The 22,428-nt window shown below is 38.9% G+C and overlaps 1 protein-coding gene across 7 annotated transcripts in view; it reads right to left on the bottom strand.

Moving 5' to 3' along the window:
* LOC125239923 (zonadhesin-like) overlaps window positions 1-22,428 on the bottom strand; it is a 75,519-nt gene that overhangs the window by 41,071 nt on the left and 12,020 nt on the right. For 5 of the 7 annotated variants that reach the window (XM_048147734.1, XM_048147720.1, XM_048147743.1 and 2 more), the window contains exons 12-33: window positions 22,246-22,422; window positions 21,663-21,842; window positions 20,560-20,739; window positions 19,999-20,175; window positions 16,738-16,917; window positions 16,120-16,296; window positions 12,445-12,585; window positions 11,337-11,525; window positions 10,423-10,608; window positions 9,826-10,008; window positions 9,271-9,450; window positions 9,024-9,098; window positions 8,164-8,358; window positions 6,820-7,014; window positions 5,819-6,013; window positions 4,726-4,926; window positions 3,345-3,539; window positions 2,990-3,184; window positions 2,579-2,773; window positions 1,758-1,958; window positions 928-1,122; window positions 98-292 (exon numbers count right to left, since the gene is read on the bottom strand). In XM_048147734.1, the coding sequence (XP_048003691.1) occupies window positions 98-292; window positions 928-1,122; window positions 1,758-1,958; window positions 2,579-2,773; window positions 2,990-3,184; window positions 3,345-3,539; window positions 4,726-4,926; window positions 5,819-6,013; window positions 6,820-7,014; window positions 8,164-8,358; window positions 9,024-9,098; window positions 9,271-9,450; window positions 9,826-10,008; window positions 10,423-10,608; window positions 11,337-11,525; window positions 12,445-12,585; window positions 16,120-16,296; window positions 16,738-16,917; window positions 19,999-20,175; window positions 20,560-20,739; window positions 21,663-21,842; window positions 22,246-22,422 (3,987 nt within the window). The remainder of the gene's footprint in view (window positions 1-97; window positions 293-927; window positions 1,123-1,757; window positions 1,959-2,578; window positions 2,774-2,989; window positions 3,185-3,344; window positions 3,540-4,725; window positions 4,927-5,818; window positions 6,014-6,819; window positions 7,015-8,163; window positions 8,359-9,023; window positions 9,099-9,270; window positions 9,451-9,825; window positions 10,009-10,422; window positions 10,609-11,336; window positions 11,526-12,444; window positions 12,586-16,119; window positions 16,297-16,737; window positions 16,918-19,998; window positions 20,176-20,559; window positions 20,740-21,662; window positions 21,843-22,245; window positions 22,423-22,428) is intronic. The other 2 variants (XM_048147704.1, XM_048147727.1) reach the window with 2 other exon arrangements.

Below are 22,428 nucleotides of genomic sequence, written 5' to 3' on the forward strand. Positions count from 1 at the left end.
TACGTATAACAAACCCGTCAAAAAACAAACCTAAACAAATCGTTTTCAGGCGAGATAATTATAGAAAAAAATAATCCTAAATGTGACAGGTACTTACTCGGACAATCCTCTATTTTGATGCATATTCCCCTTGGCCCCGATAAAACGTACCCTGGTTTACATTCACATCCGTTTATAATGCATATTTTGGGGCATTTTTTTGAGTTTGGCACAGCGCATGTTGCTTTGCATGACTCATGAACAGCACATTTTTTTCTGATAGCGTTTGGGTCAGAACAAGGTTGATTGATAGCTATAAAACATAAAAAAATTACCCACTATATGTACCACATGACTATTAGCGTACGTTAAATGTATACTTAAATAAATATTAAACAATTATACAATAGAGTAAGCAGGCCCTGATTGTATTTAAAATTTTATAAAGAAATCCCAACAATAGTATTTTATGCAATAGGCGTTTAAAGGAGGTCAAAAAGACGAGTGGCGTGGGTAACAATTTGAGGCGAAGCCGAAAATTGTTATTAAGACGCCACGAGTATTTTTTGACTCAGTTAAACAGCGTTGCATACAATACTTTTTTTTTTCTACGACCATGCACTTACTTTTTAATAGTTTTCTAGAATAACTTTCGTGAAATTCGCACTGTTCCCTGTATTTTGACTTGTCCTCTGTAATGATCCTGCACTCACCACTCACCCTGTCGCTCGCACTCCCCCGCGCCGCCGCCGCCGCCAGCCCCCGGCGCCCCGCGCACCCACGCTATATCCCTTAAAGGCTACCTAACAATACTTTAAGAGCTATATCGTATGCGTGGGTGCGCGGGATGCCGGGCGGGGGCGGGCATCTTTTATGTAGGGTGTTAACGATCTATGCACGACACTGTAAATGACGAATAACAGTTCGGGAGTAGAAAAAATATCTTACGGCATTTTTTGGCTGGAATACATATGCCCGATGCGTTTCTAAAGTGTCCTTTTGTACAAATGCACCTCGGGTCGCAGTTATGAACTAACGTGTTACACGTTGTAGGCTGATCGTTGACGTCATCGCAGTTCTCTCTGAGACAGGCTGATGGACAAGGGTTCCATACTTCGTTGGGTCGAGTACACTCTACGGGAGCTGTAAGAATTTTTAAGTTGTACAATAGACTCGAACTTCCGATACAAAATAATATACGCAGTGGTTTTCAAGTACTTTCACTTCTATACTTACAGATGTAGTACGAAAAGATTTGCCTCCGTATTGTTACGGAAAAGTACGAACGTGTCATGCTATTTCAGTCAGTCTCAGTACAAGTTGTAATGTCATGTACCTGAACTAGCATGACAATTACAAATGTTTTTCGAGAAAAATACGAAGGAAACCCTTTTCGCACTACATCTGTACATATATTAACTATGCCTACAACACTGAAATAGAAGTTAAATATTATGCAAAAGAGAAATTTGAAATTTTTGTTTGTGACCGCTTTTACTGTCGCGAATGGTTCAATGTTCACATGACATTGTCATGACGTTGGTGGACGAGCAAATACGGTCTTTACCACTGGAGGGTATTATTACTTTTTCTTTTTTAAATTACATCGATTTCAGTGTATAAGATTATCTAGATTACACGAGTCAGCCAACTCAAATTTTATTCAACTCTAAACAACAGTACTTTTTTATTATAAATGGGCTTACTCTTGACCACGGACTAGCCAAAGGCAAAGACGTGGCCTACGATGGAGTGAGTTCACCCTTGATTTGACTTACGGCAATCTGAGCTACAAATACATCTGTCATCCTCCTTGCTCTTTCTCTTATAGTTCAGTTTGCAAACACATCCACTGGGGCACGGGTAAACTGGATCACATATCATCGTGACACTATTGTCGTCCACTGGGCAGTAGTCTTTAGGGCAATCTTTTATCTTACACGACACGAAAGTTTCGTTGGCACCGCAAGGATTTCCGCCTAAAAAATACAATTATTTTGTAATTTTAGCGTTTGTATATTTGCAATACAAACTTATAACAATTGTTTATAAACTTCGGAAATCAAAAATGTGATTAAATAGAAAAAAATCCAAAGTCATCCAAAGTCGATACGATAAGGTAAGCTCAAAATATTTACTACTTGCTTTTGCCCGCGGCTTCGCTCGCGTTAGAAAGAGACAAAAAGTAGCCTATGTCACACTCCATCCCTTCAACTATCTCCACTTAAAAATCAAGTCAATTCGTCGCTCTGTTTTGCCGTGAAAGACGGACAAACAAACACACACACACACACTTTCTCATTTATAATATTAGTATGGATGCCACTATATGTATAGGAACATTACATTTATTATGTTATTTAGTCCTGAGATCATCTGATGAATCAAACGTCATAGATCAAATAATATAAAAAGGCGTAACGATCATAATTACGAGTATGTTTCCCGTGGATCAACCCTTTGCATACTTACAAAAATAAAGATTCGTATCTCGATAACCGTCCGAGGACCAAGGTTCCAAGGACAAACGGGAAGAAAATGACACCACAAACCTCAGAAAAAAAATTGTCGGTTCATGTGCCACACAAATTTTAGGTACCTGGGCAGTTTTTAGGCAGAATGCATTTATCATGGTCGTCCTTTATGTATCCAGGTTTACACACGCATCCCACGTCTGGCCCTAACTTCAAACATCCCGGGAGCCCGTTGGGTAGCTTGCACGTTGACGGACATGGCGGGGGGAATGCCATTATCTCTGCATTCGGGTCCCCGTTACAGCTGACGTTATTGCCTTCTAAAATGTTAAATTTGACTAAAATCATTTATTCAAACAGACGTGTTTGCTATTTCTGACAAATCTGTCAAAACGCCACTTCGAATAATTATATCTCATACGTACTTAATACGTATAACAAACCCATCAAAAAACAAACCCAAACTTGCCCAAACAAATCGTTTTCAGGCGAGATAATTATAGAAAAAAATAATCCTACATGTGACAGGTACTTACTCGGACAATCCTCTATTTTGATGCATATTCCCCTTGGCCCCGATAAAACGTACCCTGGTTTACATTCACATCCGTTTATAATGCATATTTTGGGGCATACTTTTGAGTTTGGCACAGCGCATGTTGCTTTGCATGACTCATGAAGAGCACATTTTTTCCTGATAGCATTTGGGTCAGAACAAGGTTGATTGATAGCTGAAAAACATAAAAAATAAATACCAACTATGTGTACCACATAACTATTAGCATACGTTAAATGTATACTTAAATAAATATTAAACAAATTTTACAATAAACTGAGCAGGCCCTGATCGTATTTTAAATTTTATAAAGAAATCCCAACAAAATATCTTACGGCATTCTTTGGCTGGAACACATATGCCCGATGCGTTTCTAAAGTGACCTTTTGTACAAATGCACCTCGGGTCGCAGTTATGAACTAACGTGTTACACGTTGTAGGCTGATCGTTGATGTCATCGCAGTTCTCTCTGAGGCAGGCTGATGGACAGGGGTTCCATACTTCGTTGGGTCGAGTACACTCTACGGGAGCTGTAACAATTTATAAGATGTACAATAGACTGGAACTTTCGGTATAAAATAAGATATGCAGTGGTTTTCAAGTTTTTTTACTTCTATACTTCGAACCCCGGGTTCGAATCACGGAAAGGGCATTTAAGTGTGTGATGAGCACATATATTTGTTCCTGAGTCATGGATGTATTCTATTTATATATATATATATATATCGTTGTCTGAGTACCCACAACACAAGCCTCCTTGAGCTTACCGTGGGCTTCAGTCAATCTATGTAAGAATGTCCTGTAATATTTATTTTCTCAAACATGCAATGAAATATTGTCTTTACGTTCCTTAAAATGGGCTGGGAAGTATCGCTTTTTGGACGCAACAACTCGAGAGGACTGTAAAGGGATTTCATATTATTTTTTAGGCCTAGGCCTGCAAAGTAACTTTTTGAAGTAAGCTGTCAGTACTGTCATGTCACTTTTTTTTTAATTTTTGTGTGACCTGGATACTAGTCACACTTGACGTTTGCGTGTATTTGTATTTTGTCACTTAATAAATAAAATATTGTCCTTTAGAGCATTTTTTTTTATTTCACTGTATGTTTGAGAAAAGCAGTATACATGCCTCGGCGTGAAAACGGATTCCCGGCCTCGTATCCCTATCCGGCCTATATACCCACTTGGCCGGAAATCCTCATTTTCCCGGCCTCTGATGTAATGTACTATTATTACGTATTTATTACACTTATATATACAGATGTAGTGCGAAAAGATTTGGTTCGTATTGTTACGGAAAAGTACGAACGTATCATGCTATTTCAGTCAGTCTCAGTACAAGATGTACTGACATTGACTGAACTAGCATGACAATTATGAACGTTTCTGAAAAAATACGGAGGAAACCCTTTTTGCACTACATCTGTACATATATTAACTATGTCTAACTACACTGAAATAGAAGTCAAATATTTTGCAAAAGAGAAATTTGAAATTTTAATTTGGGACTGATTTTACTGTCGCGAAGGATTCAATGTTCAAATGACATTGGCATGACGTTGGTGGACGAGCAAATCCGATCTTCACCACAGGAGGGTATATATTACTTTCTCTTCATTAAACTACATCGATTTCAGTGCATAAGACTATCTACATTACATGAGTCTATCAAATCAACTCAACCTTTTTTTTCCAATTCTGAACAACAATACTTACGGCAATCTGAGCTCAAAATACATCTCTGATCCTCCTGGCTCTTTCTCTTATAGTTCAGTTTGCAAACACATCCACTGGGGCACGGGTAAACTGGATCACATATCATCGTTACACTATTGTCGTCCACTGGGCAGTAGTCTTTAGGGCAATCTTTTATCTTACACGACACGAAAGTTTCGTTGGCACCGCAAGGATTTCCACCTAAAGAAATACAATTAATTATGTCATCTCTTTCTGTTTTTAAAAAAATGCTTAAAGAACATTATAGAATAGAATAGAATAGAATAACATTTATTCGTGAACACAGGCAAGACAAAATACACATAATAACAATAAGACAGAAAATAATGAAGTGCCACGAAATGGCCTCATCTCAGCGTGTTGCTGGGGACTTCCAGCGCTGATCTTCCGATGAGACCATCAAGTGAGAAAGATTCACGGAGGGTAACAGACAGAAGAAATGCAAAACACATACAAGAAAAGTGGTCAAACAGTTAAAAAGAATAAAAGTGAAAACGTTACAAGAAAAATAACAACAGACTGTGATCTATATAAAAAAAGAATAATAACAAACAGAACACACTAAATTTAATTAAAAAGGAAAAGTGTGTCGCTTAATTTCAAACCTGGGTAAATCCATTCTGCTTTAAGGTTGAATATATAAAAAAATATAATATGATCTTAAAGATAATCAACCTTATAGCAGAATGGATTTACCCAGTTTTGAAGTTAAGCGAAACAAGTGTCGTACACCAGATTGCACACGCAGCGTTCCATCGTTTGGTCGAACCATACTATGGCTGTACATTAAAGCGGCAATTGCTAGTTGCAACTAGCGCCAGCGGTAGCTACACAAACTAAAAGGCAGGTTCTGTCACAACGAGACAATAACAAACTTTTCACGGTAGCTATCTAACCCTTAAAAATAAAGATTCGTATCTCGAGAACCGTCCTAGGACCAAAGTTCCAAGGACAAAAAGGAAAAAAAGGACACCACAAACCTTCCAAAAAATGTTGTCGGTTCATGTGCCAAACACCCTGTATATTCCTGTACACCCTGTATATTGTATTACAAATATGTAAGTTTAGGTACCTGGGCAGTTTTTAGGCAGAATGCATTTATCATGGTCGTCCTTTATGTATCCAGGTTTACACACGCATCCCACGTCTGGCCCTAACTTTTTACATCCCGGGAGCCCGTTGGGTAGCTTGCACGTTGACGGACATGGCGGGGGGAATGCCATTATCTCTGCATTCGGGTCTCCGTTACAGCTGACGTTATTACCTTCTAAAATGTAAATTATTCTTGACTAATTGAACTTATTCAAACAGTTGAATACGTGTTTAATATTTCTGTTAAATCTCTCAGTACGCTTTGAAGAATAATATCACAAAAATAATAAATCCTCGTAATAATTCGTTTTCAGGAGTAATAAAGATAAAAGAAATCTAAAAGTGACTCTATAACCAATAATAAATTATAACCACGGTTTAGAATTTTACCACCCCCTATCTTCCCATGAGTATCGTAGAAGTCGACTGTTGGATATGGGGGCTGGCAACCTGTCACTGCAATGCCACAATTTCGTTTTCTTTCAACCCCTTAATTGCCAAGAGTGGAACATAACCTTGAGTAATTTAATGTGCTCTGCCTACCACTTTATGTGATTATATATATGTATAATTATAACATTATTATATATTAGGTGTAACCAGCCAACTTGGAGCAAACTGACTACCTTATGAAGGCGCAGTTTTGGTCTAGTTGGAGCAGTTTGTGTTAGAGTAGGACACAAACTTGTCAAGAACATCAACGGCAGCGTCCATAAGCCGAGTAAGCAGGCTCACTGCTCACCCACCAACCCGCACTGGACGAGCGTGGTGGGTTACTCGTCCGACCCCCTCTCAATAATGAAACTGGCGAAGGAGATGGCGTCACGATCTTGACGTCATTGAAAAGACTGGCCAAACATGGCCTTGGACCGGGACGCGAGGAAGAAGAGCCTTTGCCCAGCAGTGGGACACAACAGGCTAACAAATAATTAAATAAATAATATGTTAGATTAGTGAGTGCTTTACTAAATAGATACTTACTCGGACAATCCTCTATTTTGATGCATATTCCCCTTGGCCCCGATAAAACGTACCCTTGTTTACATTCACATCCGTTTATAATGCATATTTTGGGGCAAACTTTTGAGTTTGGCACAGCGCATGTTGCTTTGCAGGACTCATGAACAGCACATTTTTTCCTGATAGCATTTGGGTCAGAACAAGGTTGATTGATAGCTGAAATAAATTGTTATCCAGTATACATAACTTGTCCGTAAGCAACTAAGCATGCGTTATACAATATTACAATGGAATCAGTGCCATGTTTACATGTTGCGTTTTCAGATGTGGCCCCAATCACTCCATATTTATTATAAAAGTTGTTTCATATGACCTACGTATTTAACCCCCAGTAAAGTCAGACATAACTAAAACATTGTGCGTATGTATGTATGTATCGTACCTAATAGACAAAATAAGATAGGTAGATATTATTACGATATGATTTATTATCTAAGAAAATAAAGGTATTGTCTTTCCCAATGGTTACAAGTACAATCGTGTAATAGATGATATTATACAAACATAATCATGAGATGTTATGGTTAATAGGTAACTATTTTTATGGTTTGCTTATGTTTTATGGTTAGGTAACTATTTATTGGGTTTGCAAATATAGGGAATAAACATTACATGTCCCAAAATACCTTTAAAAATAAACTGAAACTATTATTACTCTTCAAACAGAAAAATACCTAATCTAATCAGCTTTTAACAACTAACAGTAATAGTTTTTTAGTCCTTGCCCTCAACTAATACTTACTGTTCCTCTTTGTATGTTCAATTTGTCGCTTGTTTATTATGTTACTGTCCTTTTTATCATACATTTTATGTTATTAAGTTAATATTACGTCTTATGTCTGCTGTCAATTTACTTGTACAGTGGCGGTATTCCGCATCTGTTTGATGTTTGTGCTGTCACTTATTTTAGTTTAGTTCTTTGCTTAGATTATTAAGTCCGGGACCCACTGAAAATCAGCGCTTCGGTATGCCGTGGCAATATGCTGAGTGGGCTCCCAATTTAACATCTAGATTGTGTTGTATTTATTTATTTATTTAAACTTTATTGCACAAAATATACAAAAATGTACAAATGGCGGACTTAATGCCAAACGGCATTCTCTACCAGTCAACCATATATAGTTATCGCTGTTATATTTGTCCAAACTGATGTTAAATAAAAAATATTGTATTGTATTCTATTCTATTCATTATCTAGATATTTATGTACTATCTGCTGGACAATCCTAAACCAGTATCTTTCTAATTTAGTTTCTTAATAGAAGTAGAACAAAGAGTGCCATGCTTTAAACATGCATTACTTACGACATTCTTTTTCTGGAATGCAAACTCCATCGTCATTCCTGAGTAGTCCTTTCCTACAAATACAGCCTCCCGGGCAGGGGTGGCACACTTTCGGACAAGTCAGTAGTCTGCCTAAATCCCGACAGTATTGCGGCTTACAATAACCAGCTTTGCAGTCAATCCAGATTTCATTATTAGGGCAAAGGATTAATTCAGCTGCAAGAAAGGAAATGTTTTAATTTTTTTGATTACAAAATTGAATCGAATGATGCGTTGGTTGTAGACTTTAGCTTATAACACCCCGTTGTTTTTGCGTCGGGGATTAAAAACCGTCAGAATTATGTACCTATATAGAATTATGTATATGGACCAGTAAGTAACCTATTTTTACAGGCACATCCATTGAAATCGCAAACGCTGGGTGCCTAGCGGTAAGAGCGTGCGATTTTCAATCCGGAGGTCGCGGGTTAGAACCCGGGCTCGTACTAATGAGTTTTTCGGAACTTATTGTGCGAAATATCATTTGATATTTGCCAGTCGCTTTTCCGTGAAGGAAAACATCGTGAGGAAACCTAATCCAAATAAGGCCTAGTTCCCCTTCGGGTTGGAAGGTCAGATGGCAGTCGCTTTCACAAAATTAGTGCCTGCGCCAAATCTTGGGATTCGTTATCAAAGCGGACCCCAGGCTTCCATGAGCTGTGGCAAATAAGGCCGGAATAACGCAAGGAGGATGATGAAATCTATTGAAATCAAAGTATTGGCGGTTACATGGAGGGGGGTTCTGGTAGTCAGTATAAGTACATTGCCTTTTTATCGGTGTGTCAACTTTAGTAATTAAACGTTTGTGAAGAAGGGAGTAAGTCTGGTTTGATCATACTTACTTGAATTCGTTTCGCGTGGTGGCCTTGTTTTACACGGCGCTTCCGTTGTAGTTGTAGTGGACGTAGTAGCGTTGACTGAGAACATACAACATATTTAAATTGTGAATTTTGCACATTACTAATGGATCTTCATTCGAAAATCATTTTGCTAAGCTGTTTAATATTGCCTTTTATTTCTCAGTCAGATAATTTTCTGGCCATAAATATGAATTGAAAATAATTAACATATGTACATGTTTTTCCTTACCACAGTTTTCAGGTTTTATGCATTTACCACCGGACTGGGAAAGTATAAATCCAGTTTTACACCTGCAACCCAGGTGGCAACTTGCAGGGCAAAATACAGGATTCACTCCACATTTTGGTTCACATAGAGAGACACAACTACTTATTTGGGCATTAGGATCTCCGTTACATCCAATGTTATCTAAAACAAGAAGATTTGTAAACAGTACGTAGAATTATACGTTTTGCCAAAGGAGTCGTGGGCTACCATATTGACTGACATGTACCTAAATCAGAATAGTCTTACCCCCTTATTCATAAACGTTTACTAAAGTTATCAAGCCGATAAAGTTCGTTTGTCTCTTTCTGTCACACTAATACGTTGGAAAGGGACAAACGAACTTTATCGGCTTGATAAAAACTAAAGTGTAATACGTTTATGAATAAGGGGGTTATTATTTATAATTTTATAACACAATTTTCAAAGTTTTTACAGTATACGTTTCATGTGGTCGACAGTAAATTTAATGATTGTAAGATTTTTTTCTAATTAAAAAGCAACATGCTAGTTATTTACCTGGACAATTTTCGGGCGACACACATTTTCCATCAGGATTCAGAACATAGCCAGGCCTACATTGACAACCTTCTCTGAGACACAGTCTTGAACAAATGGCATGAGTTGGGTTGGCGCAAGTGGCTGGACACGGATTTGGACACTTCACTCTTTCCGCGTATAAGTCGCCATTGCAAAGAACCGCTGCAATAAAAAGTCTATTAAAAAAAATGTTTATTCTCTCGTTATACCGCAATCCTGTAAAGGATTCGTATAGGTAAGAGGTACAAGCACACATTGCTCGCCCTTAGAGTTGGTTAAAGGAGCCTAGCCATATCAAAGATAACATACTTTAGAGAATTTTCGTCGCGTACCACGGCGGGCAGGTGGTCTAGTGGTCAGGACGATAGCCGCTTAAGCTCCCGGGTTCGATTCCCGGCTCGGCCACCAGTGGGCCAAGTCGTTTTTTTCTCGTGTATGATATCTATTTCAGTTTCTATTTATAAAGTTTACAATAAATGACCCCATGAATTGTAGTAATGATTCTATATTTATTTGATTAATAATTAAAACCGTCACTAGTACGAATATCTTATACTACCTATATGGATAACTTACGACAATCGCATGGAGCAAGGCATCGACCAGTAACTATGTCATATACATATCCTTTTTTGCAGTCACATCCATTGAAATTGCAAGGCATTGGACTGTTACAGGGAGGAGGGTTCTTGTAGTCAGTACATTGCCTTCCGCAGTGAATACCGCATCCAGATGTAGCGTTGAAGTCATTGTTGCAACTTGCTGCAATGTCAGAAATATGATGGGTGAATCCACGTAAAAGTAACGTGAGTCACGACTTCATTGGGTGTTTATTTGAACTACAGTTACAAATGAAAGGATCTAAGTATTCATATATATGGAAAGTAACACTTATTTAGAGATAGATTATCACTATAACTTGAATCGTGAATAAATGGAACATGCCATAAAATCGTGACTTCTAGGTATTTAAGGAAGTCACTTATATAGAGATCGATCAACTATAGGTAAATCTAGGCGGATTGATCGTGATTTAACATCTTATCGAGTCTAAGTTTACGAAACTTATAGCTAGGCGAAAAGAGTAGAAATTTAGAATAGTAGGAGTGTAAGAAAACGGCACTACGATGTTGCCACTTTTTAATTTTTTCTACATTTTTTTGCCAGGTCGCACTTACCTTTTAGGTATGAGGTACAGCGGGACAAATCTCGACTGGGGGGCAGTTGTAACTGATTCAGTTTTTCCCATACATTGTAACTAATCCATTTTTCCCTACATGTATCCACTGAACACGTCTACCATATATAACCGGTGGACACTCTATTTGGCCCCCCAGTCGAGTTTTGCCCCGCTGCACCTTCTAGGTATGATTATCAGACCCTCTAGCACAACTTGCCTTGTCGCGCGTGAGTCCATACATCAAGCAAGTTCAAGTATGGACAGAGAGCCAAGTTTTGCTAAAGGGTCAGGAGGTTAAAAAAATACTTACGGCAATTTTGCTTCGGAATGCAGACGCCGTTTCTATCTCTTACGTAGTTTTCAGCGCATACGCAGCCGCCGTCGCACGGACCAATAATGCCCGGGCAGGCGATAGGGAAGCCGAGCTCATCGCACGTTAGGGCAATACAAAGAGCTATCACGCAGTCCACCCATCGTTCATTGACTGGGCAATGAGGATCTAAAAATGAATTATTGGCTTATTTTTAGAAGAGTGTACACGTTTCTAATGGGTATGCAACGCGCATGTGCGGCATGTGACACTCCTTGAGATGCAAGCGTACAGATTACGGTGACCGCTTTCCATCTGGCGAACCGTACGCTTGTTTGCCACCGACGTAGTATAAAAAAGTAGCATTTTGTCTGCGTTATGGTACTTTTCATATTGGCAAATCAGTATAGGTGATATCAATTTACAAGAATGTTATTCAACTTTCTCATTATTACCACTATTTTAAGTCCAGCTTGCAGAAATAATAATTGGCAATTAATATCTACAAAGCAACTTTTCAAAATATAAAATAGGTTTTTAATTGAGTTTTTGTCCGATTTCTAAATTGAGGTTTAATTTGCAATATATTGCAAATAAAACCATACCTACTACATATTATGTATTGTACTGATTATCGTGGCAACTTTTGGCTATTGAAATTTACAAAGTACCATCGACAACACTGTTAGCTGTACATTTGTAATCCTTATCACAAGGATATAATGTCTACCGATGATTAGCTAAGAGTGTTGCTTTTAGTTTATAGTTTTTTATTAATATTATTTGCTTATTTTTCATTTTCATTTTCATTTATTGAAGCTTTTGCCTGCGAGCTGCGGCTTCGCTCGCGTTAGAAAAGACAAAAAGTAGCCTAAGTCACTCTCCATCCCTTCAACTATCTTCACCTAAAAATCACGTGAATTCGTCGCTCCGTTTTGCCGTGAAAGACGGACAAACAAACAGACACACACACTTTCCCGTTTATAATATTAGTATGGATACTATGGAGTAGTATTATTAAAAAAAGTACATAGTTATTTAATTGTGTATGTTTTTTTGGGTTATCTCTTTGTTTAGATGGTTTGTCGGTGACTCGGTGAATACTTACTGACACATTTTCCATGCTTATCTCTCACTAGTCCGTCTTTACACCTGCAGGCAGGTATACAAACTTGGGCACACGATTTTCCCGGTGGACACGGTGGGTTACTGCATGGATCGTATACTTCGTTCGAAGGACATTGTCCATCTGTACAATATAATTATTATATTATTCGATAAAGTTGTCTTCGGTTACCGAGGTAGTTACTCATGAAATAAAACTATGGAAACGGATTAAATCGCGTATACATACAATCAACATACATACAATCACGCCTGTATCCCATAAAGGGGTAGGCAGAGCACATGAAACTACTTAAGTTTCAGGGCCACTCTTGGCAAATAAGGGGTTAAAAGAAAACCAAACTGTGGCATTGCAGTGACAGGTTGCCAGCCTCTCGCCTACGCCACAATTTAACCCATATCCCATAGTCGCCTTCTACGACACCCACGGGAAGAAAGGGGGTGGTGAAATTCTTAACCCGTCACCACACAGGAGGAAACGGATTAAATCGCGTATAATACATATATATATACTTACAATACACAATATACATATATATTTACAATTCATTCATTTATTAATAGTGTGTGAACCTGCCTTAAATATCTATATTATTTTATGGTCATGGTTCGTTAATATTTCTTATATGTTGGTAGCTTTTGCACATTGTAATTTTTCCTCAGTCACCCGTTGACCACGAATGCTGTAAAGTGTTCGAAACGTCGGGATGAATCGTAAATTCATTATACGCGATTTAATCCGTTTCCATAGTTTTATTTCATAATTCGATAAAGTTTATTCTTTTACTTGTTCTGCGTGTACTTCTTTAGCTCTATTTAAGTACATAATATAATAGACACGCTTTGCTCGAGACGTGTAATCAAATTATTACGCTGCATTACTGCGATTGCGTAATGTCAGCAATCAGCATTTTGTGAGCAGTGGTGTGGTCGCATTTTTAGGGCCACTTGCACCAACGAAAATGGTGGTGGGAAACCCACCATTTTATATGGAATTTGACAGATGACAGCTCACTAACCCTGAGTTAAGTGATTGGTGCAAGTGGGCCTTAGAGAGAAAATAACCTAACCACAAAAATTAAAAAAAAAACCGGACATAGAGAAGGATCAATTTTCATGAAAAGTGGCTAAGAACAGCTTTCTAATAAAAAAAATTAAATCTAAATCGGTTCATCCGTTCGGAAGCTACGATTCCACAAACAGACACACAAGCAGACAGACAGACACGTCAAACTTATAACACCCCATTTTTGCGTCGGGGAATGCGTTAAAATCATAGAACTTAGAAATTTCTGAGACGGCAAAATATAGCTAGGTTATTTATAAAAAAAATATGACTTTTTTTGGTTTATGGAGTTATTGGGCTATGAAAGGAACACATTATTTGGGTGACGAGGATTTTTCCTTATTAAGAATCAACTGTATTTACATAACGCAATACGAAAGACAACACATTGCAAACATGCTATTAAGCGCGACACTCACGGCAGTCTTCCAAATCGACACATAACCCGTCCTTCCTCCGTACCAGTCCCTTGTTGCACGTGCAACCAGCTGTACAATAGGGCAAGCACGTTATATTGGACCCGTGCAACTCGCAAGTCTGCTCGCAGTGCGCGTTGCACTCATCACTTTTTCTTAAATACATAACGGATTTATTCATCTATGCAGTATTTATTATCCCTGGTAATGACAGGTAAACAAAACGGAATGATTATGTTACCGGAAAATTATACCTACTCTTTATTTAGTGGTAGCAAAGATTATTTTCTAGATTTTCTCAAAGAGTGTTCTACTGTTCCGTGGCAGAAAGCGTTACCTCTTGACCATTTTTTGTGAGGTTGGAAGCTAATCTAGCTAAAAATTCTGATCACCTTTGGTAATCCAAAGGTGATCAACTTTCCTATAGAGATATATAGGGGCATTCCACGAGAAAACTTCTATTGTAATAGTTCTAAAAAGGCTCAGCACCAGCACTACCAGCAGGGTTACACATGATTTCCACGGGAGTTCGCCGCGGCGAGATAGATCACACGTCTTATTCTAATTGTATTTAAAAATATATTAAGACGCTACGGGAGCGAAAATACTAAAACCAAAAGGAGGCCCCCTTTCAATTTGGGAATTTTAGTTAAATATACTAGTGTTATTAACTAGATTTATAAAAAAAAAATGTCCATTAAGAACAACTCAGTTAAAAGATATTGCGAAAAAATCTTTAAAATCGAGGTTCCGCTCTCGACTGTTTCCTTCTTCAAAACTTATTTAAACGGAACAAAATTTGAGAATTTGAATAACAATGAAATAATCTGTGTCGGACCGTTTAGATTTTTTGGCTAATTGTTCCCGATCATGAGTATCACACCTTTTTTTGAGTCATATTGAAAAAGGCCGTTTTAAGAAATTTTTGATTGGCTCTAGCGTCTTTTAAAATAAAAATAGCAAAAAAATCAAAACGGTCCGATATACTGAGTAGCAGAGAATGGGGATGACATTATCAACCCCTTAAAAAAAACTGGCCAAGTGCGAGTCGGACTCGCCCACCGAGGGTCCCGTACAAACTTTCTTTCAAACTACCTAGTTAAAATAATCTCATGTTTTCATATAACTCTAATGACTTGACTAGAAGACAAAAGTATAGGTACTAATGAGCATTATTGTGTATAGCGCCATCTCTTCGTGAATTCGCTAACTAATTTGCGCGACCTGTATACTATGTTGGTTTTTCAGGGATAATTCTTTATAATGTTAACCGATTTAAACAGTTTTTACTTTATTGGAAAGAAGACGGTTTACGTAACATCTCGTATTAATTTGAAGTACGATATACATTCGCAAGGGTGGGTAACTTGAAAGTAAAAATATGAAAAGTTTTTTGTGAATTAAAAAAAAAGTTTCCAAGAGACAAACACGATTATATTTTTCCTGTAATATTTAGCATAAAACCAATGTTTCCTAAAATTTTCATAATTTTTAGTTGGTAAACTTCGGAGATAAGGGGGGAACGGTATTTTTTTTTACATTTTCCTTCAAAATTCTTTTTTTTTCCACAACAAAAAAAATATAATAAATAGTTTATTTACGTTCAATTTGCGCTCTTTTTAACGATATCCCACTTGATCTAGTAACTTGAAATTTACAGTTTGCCCCCCATTCATTTTGGCCATTTTCTACAATTAAAATTCATAAATTAAAAAAAAATTATACTTTCTATTTGTAGAGGTTTACAATGTTCATAACTATTCCAAATTTCAAGTTGATAGCATTAGTAGTTCTCGAGATATTTAGGAATGTGACAGACGGACAGACAGACGGACAGAGTCGCACCATAAGAGTTCCTGTTTGTACCTTTTTGGTACGGAACCCTAAAAAGATAAAAAGGACTATGCAATATATTATCTATAAATAGAGGCCTATAGAGGTCTAGTATACCGTTTTATATGTAATAATATTTAAACTAAAATTGTATATCTAAGTTTGAGATAGGAAAAGTTTAGGTATGAATTTAACAGCAACTTTTACATTCATGATCTGATCCTATGATATATTTTGGTTGACATTTTTTTATTATGTGTTATAAAGGTTTGGTAAGTAGGTGCCTACTTATCTAGCATAAAAGTGGCATAAATTTCTCGTGATGTGAAAAAAGTACACTTACTACACTCTGTTGGTTTTACACATTTGCCGTCCTTTCTTCTAACGGTGCCTGTCTCACAAACGCATCCAGATTGACACTGGTGAGTGCAGATCCTGTTCGACGAGTGGTAGTTTTCACAAGTATCTTGACAATGGGCTGAGCATTCGTTCCATTTTTCGCCGGTTGGACAAGAATGTTCTGGAAAATAATATGGTTTAAATATTTTTTCTAGATTTCTGATCCTAATCTTGATTAAATTTGAAATGAAAGTAATTAAACAGTAATAGTTGTATATGAAATATACTACAATAGGGAATAAAATACAATAGGGAACTTAACTGTACTTAAAATAAAATATTTTATACCATGCACGAAATATAGCATCAGATAAATACTTTAAGAAAAATGTTTTTTAGAAAACTTTATATCATTTTAAAAAAAAACATGGTTAGAAGTTATGTTTAAATCCAATTTCTATTTAATAAGTCAGGTAGAAATATATATAGTAACTGAGTTGACCGTGACGTCACTCAATTCGATTTCATATTAATTCCATATCCAAAGACGTTACAATTCGTTTTGACAGTTCTTAAAAAGAAGCTGATTTGTCTAGGAGGCTAGTAGCCTATTCTTACATACCACAGTCTACTGGTTTCACGCAGCGTCCAAATCGGTTTCTGACGTAACCATCTTTGCAGAAACAATCCTCGATACACTGGTGGGTGCAGTGTTTTGGAGGGTTTTTATAGTTGTCACATGTTAACGGGCATGCAGTGCCGCACTTCATATACTTTTCGTTTTCCCTACAAATTGGTGGGGCTGTAAAAGAGCAAAATTTAGATTTTACAATTTAAAATTTAGATTTTAATGAGGCCATTTCGAACGGTGTTTATGATAGATCTCATGTTGACAATGGTTAAATTTTAATAAGAATTAATAAAAACAAAATGCAGTACAACAGCATTATGTACAACTTAAAACTAATTAACTTAAAATATATTTACAAATAAAAAATGCTCCCTAGGTCTTCGTCCGCGGTAATGGTGCCCAGTAGGCTGGCAGCGTTGCCTTTTTGAATGGCCAAACTTAATCGCTGGCCAAAGTAGCTGCCAGCCCTCTGGTCACCAGACGCGTCAACCAAATGGTTCTTGGTGGTAGCAAAGATTATTTTGTATACTTTCTCAAAGAGTGTTCTACTGTTCCGTGGCAGAAAGCGTTACCTCTTGACCAGTTTTTGCGAGGTTGGAAGCTGGTCAAGCTTAAAATTCTGATCACCTTTGGATTAGATAAACTCTCCTATAGAGATATATAGGAGCATTCCACGAGAAAACTTCTCTTGTAATAGTTCTAAAGAGGCTCAGCACCTGCTGGTACACATGATGGCTGGGTTACACATGATTTCCGCGGGAGTTCGTCGCCGCGAGATAGATCACACGTCTTATTCTAATTGTATTAATAAAAATATTAATTTAATTTATTAATTTATTACTTAATGACATAAAGACGATGACATAAAGACGGCTAGTCTGAAGCGCTGGTAGCCTAGTGGTAAGAGCGTGCGACTTTCGATCCGGAGGTCGCAGGTTCGAACCCCGGCTCGTACAAATACAAGCAAGCATTTTAATACAAGCAAGCTAACACGAACCCGTCTAGGAAGCAAAGAACGCCTGCTCCTCCCCAGTTGTCGTCTGACTAAGTCCTCCAAGACTATGCAGGTACAAGGTCCCAAGATTTTTAACAAACTTCCCAAAGACATTAGGTACCTGTATAGAATCTTCGAACCAATTCACACGAGCGTTAAAAAAATGGCTTATCGCCCACGCTTTTTATGACATGAATGAATTCTACATCTTTTAAATTATTTAATTAACATTCACAAAACATTGTATCCATTTTATTCTAATATTATATAATGCTCAATGGTCCTTAATGTAATTTAAAAATGTATTACCATATTTCGACAAATCAAACTACGAATACTAATATGATAATTTTAATTTTAATATACCATATAATAATTATGCACCTAAATCAATTGTGACGTGTAATATGTAAGAATATTATAAATAAATGAGTATGTACCAATGAGTTTTTCGGAACATATTGTGCGAAATGTCATTTGATATTTGCCACTTGCCAGTCGCTTTTCGGTGGTGAAGGAAAACATCCTGAGGAAACCGGACTAATTCCAATAAGGCCTAGTTACCCTTCGGGTTGGAAGGACAGATGGCAGTCGCTTTCGTAGAACTAGTGCCTACGCCAAATCTTGGGATTAGTTGTCAAAGCGGACCCCAAGCTCCCATGAGCCGTGGCTAATGCCGGGATAACGCAAGGAGGATGATGATAAAGACGGGTAGTCTATCTCACGGCGACATACTCTCGCGCCAGTTTTGTGCTAAGTCTGCAGGAAGCGATTTTTGTGTCTGGGGAAAGGGACATTCTCGAGAAATGCACCTGTAATAAGTACTTGACGATAGAACTTACGGCAATCCTTCAACTTGACGCATTTGCCATCCTTTCGTCTGACGAGTCCTTCATGGCACTTACATCCGGGTTTACAAATGGCGGTGCAGGCGCGATCCGGCCCGTGGTTGTCGCAGGTGGGCTCGCAGTCCCCCCGCAGGTTGCTCACCTTGTCGTGGTGGAGGGGCTTAGTAACCGTGGCTTGGTCACCCACGGTGAAGCGAAGAGGCAACCAGGGCCGGCTTGTTGCTGGGCGAGCTGGCCCGAGGAGGATGCTCCAAGTGGGCTTGTAAAGCCCACTTGAGATGCTTCTGGGAGGACTGCCGTGGGAGGGAAGATCCGGCAGTATAGGATGCCGCTCTGTGCCCTCCCTCGGTAGCCGAGGTGGAATCGCAGGGGGAGAGGCGTGATGGTATAGCGGTGCGCCACTCTCTCTACCCCCTGCGACCTTGGTGGGGCCGCTCCGCTGTAGCGGCATTGGTAGGGCCGCAAGGGAAGAGGAGTGCCGGTATTACGGTGCGCCGTTCTCCCTATCCTTTGCGGCCGACTTGGTTAGCGGTGGAACCAAAGACCATTTCCACCGCCGGGCGCCGGAACTCTTCTGGCGCCCATGGCCTCTTTGTGGCGGACTCGAGGGGGTCCTTCACTGTACTTATAAGCGGCTGAGGAGGAACGTGCGCCCTGTCATCTGGCGCACTCATTGTGGAGGGCCGTTGGGCATCCGCGGAGAAGCTGCACGTGGGCAGCTGCCGCCGGCGGGGTCGCCGTTGTGAGCGCAAGTGTTCCGGTAACCCCGCCAACAAAGCGGCGAGGTGGCATGTGGGGGGGTTTTTAGTGGGTATACCGTGGCCTCATTAGCCAATTACGGGAGTCCCACATAACCGCTCGGGTCCCCCCTCGCACCCGAGTGGTATGCGGAACGCATCCCCCCCTAACTAAAAAAAAAGGTGGGCTCGCAGTGAGCGGAGCACGGATCGTACTCCTCGTCGACGGGGCAGATGATCGGATCGGCTATTAGAAATGAAATGATCATGCGAGGAAATGAAGAGGATACGGTGTTCAAAGAAAAAAAGTTGGAAAGTATAGTGGATTTATACCACACAAATTACAGCTGTAAGCCAACAATCCTTCACCATTGTACTTTCATGAAAAAACACGAATCTGTCAGGCTATTACAGTTACGAGTATATACTATGACAAATACGAACGTACCAAGAACGTAAAAACGACGAAATAGGACTACGCACATACAGTACATATTTTTTATATCTCATCTTATGGGTGCATTTTCCGTGTCGATTTTTCAGATAGGTGCAGTGATTCCCTGCACTAATAATAATAAAATGGCAAGTGACATTAAATTTAAAATACCTGAACTTGCACATTCATTGACGTTTTATTTTCCTCGTGGTATGGAAATAAAGTAGGTACACTTACTACACTTTGTTGGTTTTACACATTTGCCGTCCTTTCTTCTGACGGTGCCTGTCTCACAAACGCATCCAGATTGACACTGGTAAGTGCAGCTCCTGTTTGACGAGTGGTAGTTTTCACAAGTATCTTGACAATGGGCTGAGCATTCGTTCCATTTTTCGCCGGTTGGACAAGTAGGCTCTGGAAAATAGTATGGTTTAAATATTTTTTCTAGATTTCTGATCCTAATCTTGATTAAATTTGAAATGAAAGTGATTAAACAGTAAAAGTTGTATATGAAATACAAGAAATACAATAGAGAACTTGACTGTACTAAAAATAAAATATTTTATACCATGCACGAAACATAGCATCAGATAAATACAAAAAAAAATAGAAGTTATGTTTAAATCCAATTTCTATTTAATAAGTCAGGTAGAAATATATAAAGTAACTGAGTTGACCGTGACGTCACTCAATTCGATTTCATATTAATTCCATATCCAAAGACGTTACAATTCGTTTTGACAGTTCTAAAAAAGAAAGCTGATTTGACTAGGAGGCTAGTAGCCTATTCTTACATACCACAGTCTACTGGTTTTACGCAGCGTCCAAATCGGTTTCTGACGTAACCATCTTTGCAGAAACAATCCTCGATACACTGGTGGGTGCAGTGTTTTGGAGGGTTTTTATAGTTGTCACATGTTAACGGGCATGCAGTGCCGCACTTCATATACTTTTCGTTTTTCCTACAAATTGGCGGGGCTGTAAAAGAGCAAAATTTAGATTTCAAAATTTAAAATTTAGATTTTAATGAGGCCATTTTGAACGGTGTTTATGATAGATATCATGTTGACAATGGTTAAATGGTTCTTGGTGGTAGCAAAGATTATTTTGTATACTTTCTCAAAGAGTGTTCTACTGTTCCGTGGCAGAAAGCGTTACCTCTGGACCATTTTTTGCGAGGTTGGAAGCTGGTGAAGCTTAAAATTCTGATCACCTTTGGATTAGATAAACTCTCCTATAGAGATATATAGGAGCATTCCACGAGAAAACTTCTCTTGTAATAGTTCTAAAGAGGCTCAGCACCAGCAGGGTTACACATGATTTCCGCGGGAGTTCGTCGCCGCGAGATAGATCACACGTCTTATTCTAATTGTATTAATAAAAATATTAATTTCATTTATTAATTTATCACTTAATGACATAAAGACGGCTAGTCTGAAGCGCTGGTAGCCAAGTGGTAAGAGCGTGCGACTTTCGGAGGTCGCAGGTTCGAACCCCGGCTCGTACCAATGAGTTTTTCGGAACATATTGTGCGAAATGTCATTTGATATTTGCCAGTCGCTTTTCGGTGGTGAAGGAAAACATCCTGAGGAAACCGGACTAATTCCAATAAGGCCTAGTTACCTTTCGGGTTGGAAGGTCAGATGGCAGTCGCTTTCGTAGAACTAGTGCCTACGCCAAATCTTGGGATTAGTTGTCAAAGCGGACCCCAGGCTCCCATGAGCCGTGGCTAATGCCGGGATAATGCAAGGAGGATGATGATAAAGACGGGTAGTCTATCTCACGGCGACATACTCTCGCGCCAGTTTTCTGCTAAGTCTGCAGGAAGCGATTTTTGTGTCTGGGGAAAGGGACATTCTCGAGAAATGTACCTGTAATAAGTACTTGACGATAGAACTTACGGCAATCCTTCAACTTGACGCATTTGCCATCCTTTCGTCTGACGAGTCCCTCACAGCACTTGCATCCGGGTTTACAAATGGCGGTGCAGGCGCGATCCGGCCCGTGGTTGTCGCAGGTGGGCTCGCAGTGAGCGGAGCACGGATCGTACTCCTCGTCGACGGGGCAGATGATCGGATCGGCTATTAGAGATGAAATGATCATGTGAGGAAATGAAGGGGATACGGTGTTAAAAGAAAAAAGTTGGAAAGTATAGTGGATTTATACCACACAAATTACAGCTGTAAGTCAAAAACCTCCTTCACCATTGTACTTTCATGGAAAAGCACGAATCTGTCAGGCTATTACAGTTAGGAGTAAATACTATGACAAATAAAAATGATGAAATAGGACTGTGCACATGCAGTACATATTTTTTATATCTCATCTTATGGGTGCATTTTCCGTGTCGATTTTTCAGATAGGTGCAGTGATTCCCTGCACTAATAATAATAAAATGGCAAGTGACATTAAATTTAAAGTATCTGAACGTGCACATTCATTGACGTTTTTTTTCCTCGTGGTATGGAAATAAAGTACACTTACTACACTCTGTTGGTTTTACACATTTGCCGTCCTTTCTTCTGACGGTGCCTGTCTCACAAACGCATCCAGATTGACACTGGTAAGTGCAGCTCCTGTTTGACGAGTGGTAGTTTTCACAAGTATCTTGACAATGGGCTGAGCATTCGTTCCATTTTTCGCCGGTTGGACAAGTAGGCTCTGGAA

This window comes from Leguminivora glycinivorella, chromosome 2 (genome assembly GCF_023078275.1).
Source record: "Leguminivora glycinivorella isolate SPB_JAAS2020 chromosome 2, LegGlyc_1.1, whole genome shotgun sequence".
NCBI classification, from domain to species: Eukaryota; Metazoa; Arthropoda; class Insecta; order Lepidoptera; family Tortricidae; genus Leguminivora; species Leguminivora glycinivorella.